The sequence below is a fragment of the Antedon bifida genome, chromosome 9 (genome assembly GCF_963402885.1).
Source record: "Antedon bifida chromosome 9, ecAntBifi1.1, whole genome shotgun sequence".
NCBI classification, from domain to species: Eukaryota; Metazoa; Echinodermata; class Crinoidea; order Comatulida; family Antedonidae; genus Antedon; species Antedon bifida.
Genome location: NC_136234.1, coordinates 12,720,846 through 12,733,022, shown reverse-complemented (window position 1 = coordinate 12,733,022; position 12,177 = coordinate 12,720,846). Strand labels below are relative to the sequence as shown.

General features: G+C 31.3%; 2 protein-coding genes across 9 annotated transcripts in view; one reads left to right on the top strand and one right to left on the bottom strand.

The window, feature by feature from the left end:
- Positions 1–12,177, top strand: part of LOC144852137 (nesprin-1-like) — a 156,642-nt gene that overhangs the window by 94,941 nt on the left and 49,524 nt on the right. For all 8 annotated transcript variants that reach the window (XM_078709861.1, XM_078709865.1, XM_078709864.1 and 5 more), the window contains one exon: positions 658–990. In XM_078709861.1, the coding sequence (XP_078565987.1) occupies positions 658–990 (333 nt within the window). The remainder of the gene's footprint in view (positions 1–657; positions 991–12,177) is intronic.
- Positions 1–12,177, bottom strand: part of LOC144852166 (uncharacterized) — a 133,219-nt gene that overhangs the window by 104,938 nt on the left and 16,104 nt on the right. The gene's annotated exons all lie outside the window — the stretch shown is intronic.

The following is a 12,177-nucleotide window of genomic DNA, read 5'->3' as shown; positions in this document are numbered from 1 at the left end:
ATAAACTGTTTATTATAATAAATAGTATTAAATCTTTAGAAAAAACAAATTGAAAAGGATGATAGCAGAGCAGATGACCTGATCACTCTTAACAATAGCTAGCTTACTAAACAAATGATGGAATTTTTAACAATTAATCTATTGAATACCAGTAGAATATGAATAATGAATGAATGCTAAAATCCTATTTGTATTTCAATAGAATAAACTGTTGTAGATTCTCAGGGGATACCCTTTCATTTTATGCAGTGCTTGTTAATATGTTTTATTCAGTATTGTAACATTTACTTTTCGTGATATATTTTAGTTTAGGTGAGTATTACAATTTGGATAACACAATTAGTTGTATAAATAGATGTTAGTACTTAGTGTGAAAAAATGTGTAGCAGGTAGCCATGGACCTATAAATTAGAGGTCCATGATTAGGCATGACTGGGCTAATAATATGTGCTTAAAAATATTAACAATACAGGTATTATCAAGACATAGCCATACAATATAGCCTTGATCTAAAGACTATGCTATATTGAAAGCAACCCATGGTATGCTATGACATGTTTGTAACTTCTGGACTAAATTTGAATATTATTTATTATATTTCATTTTGATTGCACAAATGTTATCTTTGACTAATTAATTATGTTTATGAAATTATAGAATCGTTTGTTGGAAGTTAGTCGAAAGCTACAGAAATTGGATGACATCCAGTCCTTCATCGAAGACACCCTTGCTGTAGAAGACATCCCTCTTGGTCACCAGTTACTGGAGCAAGAAGCAGAGCTCCGAGATAAACTGGAGAGATTGAAACAAGACTTAAACGATAAACAAGGTAACTTGTGTGCTAATCGCGATGCTGAGCGACTCGTGCAGGAATACAAAGTGATGCAAGATTGGATGGAAAAGAACCAGGCTGCATCAAGTTTCTTGTTATCACCTGAGGAGGCATGCTTTAATGTGGAGATGCTGCAGCAGCAAGCCGAACTACAACAGGTAGGCTTTTGAATTATTATTTTTAAGTAAGTAAAGTAGGTTCTGCCCCTGACAGATTCATAACACGAAAGCTGTCCTTTTTAGCCATAAATGTATACAATTTATCAGAAGACGGTTATTATTTTTTTAAGCATTTAAAAAATAATATTTCTTAAAAATAAAAACCCACTAATATTCATATATTCAATAATATACAATAACTTCTCCTGTTACACAACTCTAAGCCGACACATATAGTATGAATATTACATTAATGGCAACTAGTTTGATTTTAATTTCCTAGTATTTCCTATTTTGTGCAATCAATAAAAGAATACAATTTCCGTTTAATAAAAGAGAAGCCATTACATATGAAAATGTTTTATAGGACATTTCTTTATTTTTGCTATAAACGGCAGAATATTTTGAAAGAGATGTTCAAAATAGGACCTTTTATTTGAGAATTACTGTTTAACATGGTTGATTAAATGAGGAGGTTCTAATTGAGTTGATTAATAATTCATTTATTAATTTATAATATACCTGTACAGTATGCATAGATAGTTCTAAGCAAATACTCCAAATGAATTTAATTAATGAATGAATATACAGTACTAGTAATATTTTATTCATGTTTTTTTTTTTACCATAATAGCTTTTCAGTCCTTATTTTTAAATACAATATATAATAATAAATACGATATATAGAACAAACTCTGAAAAGGCCATTATTAGTACCAACTGCATTCTTTGATACAAAGTGTCATTATGTAAACCAAATTACTGTATTTTTAATATTTTGTGTTAAAAGGTGATTTATTTGGCAAAAGTATAAATAATTAGCACCGATCAGTTTTAAGTGGATAGATACTATTTTTTAAAGTTGCTATTTTAAAGTAAAATAGCACATCTAGATGTTCAAAATTAAATTGCAATGAATGAGGAATAAGACCGATTGCTTTTAGTTATATTTTAGTCCATAAAATGGTAGTACAGTATTCAGATTTTTTTAAATTTAAAAATAACAATCATTTATTAAACATACACTTTTGTAACATGAAGGTGCGTTCTCTTAAACTACAAACAATATTTATTAACAACCACATTACAATGCTACTATGTTAACTATAACATTTATAACATTAATATTAATAACAAATTGATAATAATTAATGACAACCAAAATTAAGTATTACTTTTTACACTTCTGGAAATTTCACACTTTTGACTTAATCAATATAAAATCATAATAATACAATACAAATGTGTACACATGTGTCACCCGTACTTAAATGCTTGATTGAGCTAAATGAACAACAATTAAATACCCATTCAAAACACCAGAACAATTATCAGCCAATGAGAGAACAGGATGTGTCATCACTCACTTGATTTGCATAATCTTAATGACCTCACAGATTCAAAGCATAGTGGGATTCTCCACTTGTTTGTGTAGTGTAGCAGTATTTAACGCTCATCTGCTGTGTGTGTCATAGTACTACAGTATTTAGGTGGAAGTAGAAATAGATGAGATGCTTTATTTATAGATACGTCTTCTACCATTTCCTCAATATTATTTTTGGAATATTCTATGTTGATTATTAGCAGCTGTTTCAGTGGATTTTTTCAGTGCCTTATGACATTTAAATAAACACCTTGATTTGTGTGTACGTGTTTTGGTCTATTTTCGACTGTTCATCAGTTACATTATCACAATTGTTGCTCAACATATCGCGTTGTGTACATAGTTCAATATGTGCCCTGGACTTTGATAAGAAATCTGTTGTCACAGAAATGTTTGCTCACTGGAAGAATATTACCAACAAAGATTAAACTTGAATATCAGTTATTATGAAATGGTCAATTTAACAAGTTGTTTTGTAGATGTTTAGAATAGAATTTCAAAGATGACTACGCCAAAGAGACGCAAACTACTTCCGTCCACTAATAATGTAAGTTGCACAACATTAACAGTATTTTGATGTCTTGGTTTTCATTAAGAATTCGTTTCGGTTTAGCATTCAAATAATTGTTTACATTTTATGTTTGTGTAGAATTTAGGTATACAGTAGGTATTGACACTAGGTAGGTATTGCAATCTTTCTGGAACCTTTTTGTAACCATAACCCAGATAAATATGCTAGAATTTGCTATTCATTGCTGATAAAATTATACAGGGGTATGACTGGTCATAGAGTTATCGTCCATGGACTGGTAGAGTTAAAATTAACTAGAAATGTTGAAATAGTGAAATTATATCCAAATATCAGTTTGTTTGTGATAAACCCATGGAATGATAATCATTACTCACTGCATACTGTAGATGGTCTGAAACCATTTTCCAAACATCTTAATGAGTGTGTTCAAATTTATTGCAGGAAGTCTAGCTATTCTCCTTCCGTTGTAGATAAATATCATGAATCCAATACATAATTTAAAGGAAGTACAGTACATATCAAATGTGTATATAACATATGCTACATTAAAACCCCTATTAGAATCCCTATTTGGGACCCACAAAGTGTCCCCTGAATAGACATTGGCTGCAGTGTGAAAACATATTTTTCCCTCATTTCATAAAACATTGTCCATTTTTAGAGGGGTGTCCCCTGAATAGGGGTTGGTTGTATTGTTAATACATATGGCACCTCATTCATTTCATGGGAAAGTGTCCCCTGAATAGACAAATTTTACTGCATTTTATTTTTAAAATATTAGTGAACATTTTAGTTTTTTATCATTGAAATCATGTTTTAAAAGATTACATATTAGATCAATTCACCTTTTCTTTCTTGCCACCTGTTGCATTAGTATTTAGGAATAATTGATTTTGTTCAATCTACAATATGGTACACTTGTTACATTTAATCAACAGTCATGTTTATGGAAAGGAGCAAGAAGAATAATATAATTGTAATTGTCATAGCAGTTTACACTTTTTTGTGATGGTATTTAATATATATATTATATAGTATAAAATTCTGTATTTCAATGATTTCCTATTAGATTATGATACCAGATAGTCTCAGATTTCAAAGTCCAATTCTCAAGTATTGTAATCAACTGCGAATATAACATTTTTTTCCAAGTTGCCTGATTAAATGACATTATCGTAATACTAATTTGTGTATTATTGATGGCAAACATATGTGTAAAATGCTTCTTTATCTTTACTCAATTGAATAAAACAAAAAAATAGCCATGTCCATCTTGATCAAAATTTGTTCATTCCCTTAGTTAGTAACTTTTCTTTTATCTTCATAAGTGATCTCATTGCATTCAATTTGTTGATTTCCCCTTGTATTTTCTATAGCCAGTCAGACATGGTCAGACAGACATGTTGTAACCCTGTTTAACCTTATGATCTCACTTTTCCCTTGTTGCCTTATTGCCCTTGGCTGTCGTTAATTCCCATGCTGTAATGCATTACCAGCCACATTACCCCCCTTATGTCTGCTCAGTGAACTGTATCATGTGTCCTATTAATTTGCTATGTAAGACCTCTTTTTAAGTGTTTTTCACTGTGTATTAACATTTTTGTTTTGTAATAGTTACTGTGATGGGTACTATAGGATAATTGTTTAGTGCCTTATAGCTAGGATTTATCAGTATGCTCAACTATGGGGGTAATTCAATGCCCTTGACAATTTATCCTAAGATTAATGTTAATAATAATAACATTTCATGGTTTTTTATACAATTATTGATTTTAAAATGATGTAGATGATGTTCTTTATTCAATTACATATAATGTGGTTACCGCTAGCATTCCTTTAATACCATGTAAACTTTCAAACAATGGATTAGATTTAGAATTTGTTCATGTATTTCATTGAGGTTTTATTTTTTTTACTAAAGTAAATCTTCTATTATTGCTATATCTATTTATTGATAAATGAAATAATAGATACAAAACCTTTGTATTTAACCAAATTTTAATGATGCAAGACCTCTTGTTGGTATTTCTCAAAATTTTAATAATCTTTCTGTCACAATTATTTGTATTTTAATGTGCATTCAATCGTTTACTTTTTCAAGTTAATCTACTGTTTCCTATTATTAGAAAAAGTATTGTTTAGTAAGAAAACCAAACTTCTATAATAACCCGAATTCCAATGATGATCACAATTTTTTGTTGTGGTATTTAATACGATAGTGTTTGTTTAATCAGTTGCAACACAGTGCTTGAAAATGACTACAAATAAAAGATTTAAAGCTCTTTCTACTTCAGTTAATAGTATTGTAAAGAAGCAAGTGCATATATTTAATTCAAAATACTATTAATACCTTATATTCAGTGATAGAAAGAATTGCTAATAAAAAAGTAAGCACAAAAGCTTTGTATTTGACAAAATTCCTGTGAGAGAAAGTCATGGATATAGAATAAAAACTTGGAATCTTGTTGTAGGTAGGACTACTCCTGTATTTGGTAAGCTCATCTTTATACTTAGTTTTGATGGGTGGATAAAATGTTTACTGTGGTTTGCAATAAGAGCCAAAAGTTATAAACATTATATTTCATTTAGGCCTACAGTACTCCTGATCATAATTGTTTTCATTGATTTATAGAGATGTGGCTGATTCCCTCTTTTTCTAGCTCCTAGATTCATGAATGGCTTTCTTAAACTTTAAGTGCAATGTTACTGAAAAGTGGCAAATCAACGATTTTGAAATAAAAGGGGGCATTGGCAACATTTAAGGGTTCCTAAATAGTAAGACTACATGTCTTATTGCCCCAACTGTTGTTTTTTTTACTATGTTAATCAATTTGATTTAGTTTTTAGTTATTTATTTATTTATTTACAGTAGATATGTGTTTATTTATATTCTTACATATTTTTGTTTACACCATTTTTAATACTGGTTGGAGCAATTTAGTCCAGCAAATCTTGCTGGCAAAACCTGCTTCGGGAAAACACTGACTATTTCTTAAGGATTTCTTTTGTATATATTTTTCAACAAAATTGTTGACAAGCCCTAGAATCTTTCACTGTGTCATTAATGATTTTTGTACAAGTCTTAAATTGGTCAATTCAGCGTAATATCAACTTCAAACCGCATGACTATTTCTGTTTTCCTTTCAAACTCGTCTTTGAAAACCTCAAGCAGGAAGCTGTATTGATTGTTAATAGACATTATAAAGCTCTGTCTACACTATAAAAAAAGTGTGATGTGACCAAATATGGTAGTGATATACCCAAATATGGTGGTGATATGACATCATCATGTCCATATATGGGCACATAAAATTTGATAGTGTAGACAGAGCTTAACAATTAGGTTTTTCAAGTCAAAATAGCTTTTATTTTGTATATAAATTCTTGGGTAATCTCTCACATTTATTTGACTAATAAAAAAACTACACAGGTAAATTTGTTCATACTATGAAAATTGAGTGAGGATCATCTCAAGAACTATGAAAACACTTTAAACCAGAAAAATAAATATATAAAAACACAAGGTAGCGTAACATAAAATATGACCGTCGATCAAGTACAGTACAATAACAGAGAAAATGTGCAAGGGAGGCTCATACCTACTCAATTTGTATATAAAAGAAATATATCTTTGATTTCAACATCCTGGTAAAGCTAGCTAGCCACAATTTTACCGATTAAAAATGCAACTCATGCTATCAATGCATCATAGTATGTGACTAGCCTTTTTATGCTTACTGTATATAGGAAAAACTGATGGTAATTATACTACATACAGTACAAGTACATACATAGTTTCTTCATTGTGTGTACAGTAATGATGGTTATATCTATAGGCAAAAGTTAACTTTGCAGATAACTGAAATAAATTGTTTTTGGATTAGTACAGCACAAATTAAACTCAAATAAATTTCTACTTAAGACAGTATTTATTACTAATATAGTGTACTCTCACAAAAAATGCCTAAACAACTAGATTTTGTACGAAATTGATTGTTTTTGGACTTATTTCCAGGAATGCTATACTAGACTATGGCAAACTAAAGCAGTTGATCATTCACGGTTGTGAGCCTACTTTTGATACTTTCATTTTTTAACCATCCATTATTTACACCTATCTGCGCTTACTATGCAGTGTATACCTAAAATAACTGCATTGTATATTCAGTACACACATTGACGTTATCAATTGAAAAACTGATTGAATACATAATTATATTAAAACATCTGCTATTAACCATATTGATATTATGCTAGCAACTAGTGAAAGAAAGAATATACAATGAAAGTGAGAGTGAAATATAATAGTGTGATGTAAAATTATGCAATAATATTTATCAAATTTATAGAATAATATTTATAAAAATTATACAATAGTATTTAAATAAATCAGTTTGTAGCACTGTATCTTCTGAAAAAAATTTCTAAAAATGGTGGAGATTTATATAGCGCCATGGTGATGAGGACTTGGTGTTACACCTTTTCAACAACATTCTTCCCCCCTAAGCCTCATGTCAGTGCTGCTAAATACGGCACAAATTCTTCTGTCCACGACAGATTTTTTAATGTGTGTAATGTTTTGTTTAACGTGCATATGTACGTGCAATGATACAACCTTTACAAATTGTTTTGATGATTAAATTCAGGTTTACCGTGTGCATGCTCACCCTTTGAATACTAAAATGAAATTGTCAACTACTTTTTGATATCTATATTTGACTGTAATATTATTACTCCCCTGTTTAAAAAATCCTGGATCCACCCTGTAATTAGTAGACTAGCTTAGTAATACGGTCAGCTCTCCCAATAACACACGCCTTGAGCTGACCTATGTCAGTTTAGTTGTCTGGTCTGTATTTTCCTTGGTAGTCAATAGGCTAGTCCCCACAACCAGGCGAGTTATTAGCATCATTGTTCATATAAGAATAGTATAACAGTACTTTATTTTAAATTACGCATGACCATTTAGAAGAATTCATTCATGACAACAAATGTCACAAAACGTGCATTAAGCTGTTGAATGAGATATTTAATTGAGAATAATTGTAATTATGTGCAGCTCACATGTTCTAGCTTTTATTAAATTGCTTTTCACTTGATCAAGGTTTATCGTAAATTATACAGTTGTAAGATTATTGAGCTGGTTTGTGTAATAGAGTCACGTTGCCTAGCAACCATCAAGGTCGGCTTATGATTCTTATAGTACTTTTAATTAATTTCCATTTCTGTTGTTTTTTTTTATTCAAAACAATATTTATTGTTGTTTTTATTGATACCTTGAGGTTGTTATGTTGTATATTATTATTATTACAGCATATTATTATTTTTAGCTTCCTTTTGTGTCAATTTAGCCATGGGCGTGTATGTATCTGTCTACACATAGAAATTACTATGTGAATACATTTTCTGGGCAGCAGAAACTGGACAATTCAACATGTAAAAGGCGTTCTCAATTTGTGCAGTAAATGATAATGTGTTGTAACGCCATTAGTCATCTTGGTGCATTTTTTTATTATCACACACTACCATCTTCAATAGGCCGCCGCAAACCATAGCCGTAGAATTGCACAGGTTCAAGGCTCTCCTCCATCATAATTTTAGCAATAGAATAATGATTTACTGGAGGTCCACGTCTAGCTTGTGTGCCCTTTGAAGGTTTACACCAGTGCTCTGGACAGATTAGTAGTTGACTATATTTTTAACAGTTATCACTATAGTTAATTCATTATAAATACTAACTCCATTAACTAAACTAAAATGTTTGTTTTTAGTCCTTTATATGCGAGTTTCAGATCAGATTTTTAGCTTTTATTAAGTTTTTTCTTCATAATAATAGCTCAGGATGGAAGTTTTTAACCATTAGCCGAGATAATTATCTGCCATTATTGACCTGCTTGGGTTTTTCGGCAATCATTTATATCTAATTTTGTGTCATAAGGCAGGCACTTACATAAAAGAATAAAGGTTATGATTATTGATCTTTCCACTTTCTTAATTCTAATAATATGCAGCTTATTGAAGTGGAGTAGCTAATATCTACTCATGAAGAAAATGCACTATTTACCCATCAAGTAAATAGTATGTACTGCTATGTTTTGAGCAATACAAAGACTATTATTAGTTATCCGCTTGGTATACCAAGCGGATAACTCCTTGTAATTGTATGAGATCAATATTTTTTTTCTGTATTATTCTTCTTTCCTTCCTTCCTTTTTGTGAGTCGTGTTCCTCTAAAATGTGTAAACATAACATTTCTTAACTTTGACAACATATGGGCATTTACGTGAAGTTGTGCACCTCCTATTTTTGAATGACGTCATAGTTGCGCAACGTGACTTATGCGCAATTTTATGAATTTCAATGATCATAGATTAAAAACCAAAAGTCATTTAGTATTGACACTTTGACAAAATTTAAGTCATATCAGGGGCAAACTTTCTACGGATTAAAAATGGCATGTTTGACAAGAAGTTACGCGCGCACGCGCATTTAAAATTTCAAAATGCGCAAAATTAATTTCTAATCAACTTTTTACGCGTTTCTTGTCATTTTGAGCATGTCAAAAATTCCCACGGGCGCGCAATTTTTTATGCGCGCGGTGCGCACATAGCGTTAAAAACATATTTTTTTCTCTTGAATTATATTTTTCAAGCCTTTCCCAGTGATTTTGAAAACAATTTAGACCTTTTCCAGTTTAAATAACGCCATACGAACACGTTGAATTAGACAATTCGTGCGCGTTTTTTATGAAAAAGCTTAAAAAATCGTCAAAATTATGTCTTTTTTTAAACAGTCATAGTTTCTAAAGTAAACCGTTAACCGTTTATTTTTATTACAAAATCTAGAAGTTGATGAGTTGTAGATATCGGATCATGCATCAATAAGGCTAAAAAAACATTGTGACGTCATCGTATGGCCACACGAATGTAAAATATAGGATTTTTGTCTCTTTCGTTATTGCTCATCACATTCAATGGAGCGCATCGCGCTTATCTGTATTCCTTTTTCTCCTACATTTATATATTGTGTAGGTCAATCAACTTTCTTTAGCATGAGATAAAAATATTTTAATTTTTATGACGTCATCATGCCTAAAAATTTTAATTACGTGGGTCATTAATTTCATCTTTACAGTAAATTTTAATCTGTAATAGCTCGTAAGAATAAAATGTGATAATCACGATTAAAACGTTTTCTGGAAGCTATTGGATTGTAGATACGAATTCATGTAAACATTTTGCCAATCGGATGTTGTGACGTCATCATATGGCCAGTTGAATAAAAAAAGTCGTATTTTCATATTTTGCGTAATAGTTCATCACATTTAAAAGGGTGCGCATCTATATTTTACGTATTCAAATTTCTTCTACACGTTAATATGTTGTTCCTGAGATAATTTCCTTCTGAAATTGCTATCTAAGTGTTTCATTTTGATACCGTCGCCATGTTAAAAATTGGAATAAATGGCGGGTCCCGTAATTTCACCTATTCTACACTGTATGTAATATGTATACAGCTTATACTGTTTGCATGTATATACTATATGACACAAAATTCAGCACTAACAGCATGTCATATTCTTCAGTTCTTGTCATAATGCCATAATCTTTATCTGTGTGCAATATTCCGACGTATGACGTGCACGTGGCGTTTGTCGTGGTGCGGATAACTAACTCGTCAAAGTGACGAGTTTCATGTCTAGTTCAATATTTAAAATGTCATTCATTGACTATTATGTTCTTTGGTATATCAATGGACTGTAATGTATCTCAAGCCTTCCACTCAGCGCCCACTTGGACGGGGCTAAGATGGTAACTCTCTACAGTACTTCTAAAAGAAGCCAGATAATGCGTAATTGGATCTCAGTTTTATTTCATTTTCTACAACAAGACGTATTGTCTACTACCGAAATATGTTCGAGGAGTGCTTTGAACATTTTCAGATATTAGAGAGATCGTGTGACATGTGATGCGTTCCCACCAAGTTGACTACTCTCATTGAAAACTTTTAGATTATACTTCGTGGCCAGACGGCGACAAAAAGATAATTAAAGGACGGCGGCGTAAGATCCATAGTCACCTAACCCTCAAGGCAGCTAAGTGAACAAGGAAGACGACCTGTTACATGCACAATGTCTCAGTGATGTAATCATGTTGAAGACGTGAAAACATAAAAATCTAAAAATGTTATGGCTATATATTAGTTTGCGGCACACTTCCTTAACCGCTTAGCCGCTTCACTCTATCCACTTTACTTCTCGGCTAGTCATTGAATTTATAAAATAATTGATGATTTTATTTACCAGAATCATTCTATAGTTATACTGTTTTATCTATGTTCAAACTGATAAATAACAAAATTGGTCAAATAGATTTGTTTGGTCACTGAAGGTCAAGTATCATGACATCATTGGTAACACGTTTAGCTATCTGTCTATTTACCCTTCTTCTAACCTTGTTTGCCTATATATCCTGGACATCTGAAAAAACACAATAGTCTTATTGTTTTTGGTCAACTTGAAGTTTAGATATAATTACTTTTTATCACCATTGTCCTTGTTCTTTACACCCTGAGTAACTAATTAAATATGCGGAGGTAGATTGGGTTAATGATAACCTTAATTGGGTTTGTTGGGTTCAATTGTTTCGTTGTGTTGGCAAATACTAAACTTGACCCTAAAGCAAAAGACTGAATGTTGTTTCATAGAGTGTTTGCGTGGGTTTTAATGGGTCAGGATGAATCGAGATGGTACATTGATACAATTGTAGTTTTTTTTTGTATTGTATACTTATTTTGGAGATAGGCTGACAATGCAAATACAAGTTCCCCTAAGACCTGCAGTCTCAAATACTACCCTACACCTTTTTTAAAACCTGCAACAAACCATTAACACAATATCCAAGCATCCAACTACAGTATATTTATCTCGTCAGTTTCGGTAAAACAGAAACATGCTTCTGTTTTGGTAAAACAGAAGCGAGGGGAGTGTTCCCTTATGGGAATCTTATCATTTTGTAAATCGAATAGTTACATTTTTATAAATAAAGAATTACCTCAAAAGAAAGATTATTGTTATCCCAATTGGGCTATCATGATGTTGTACAACATATTACGATGGACAAGTTTGTCATTTTACAGTACTACATGCACATTCAACAGAAATCAAATTATTTTTCATACCCTCATTAATATTTATTCAACAATTCAATACCTATAATAATAATTTTGTATAATTATAGATGATGCAGCAATAACATTTGAGTGTATTGTG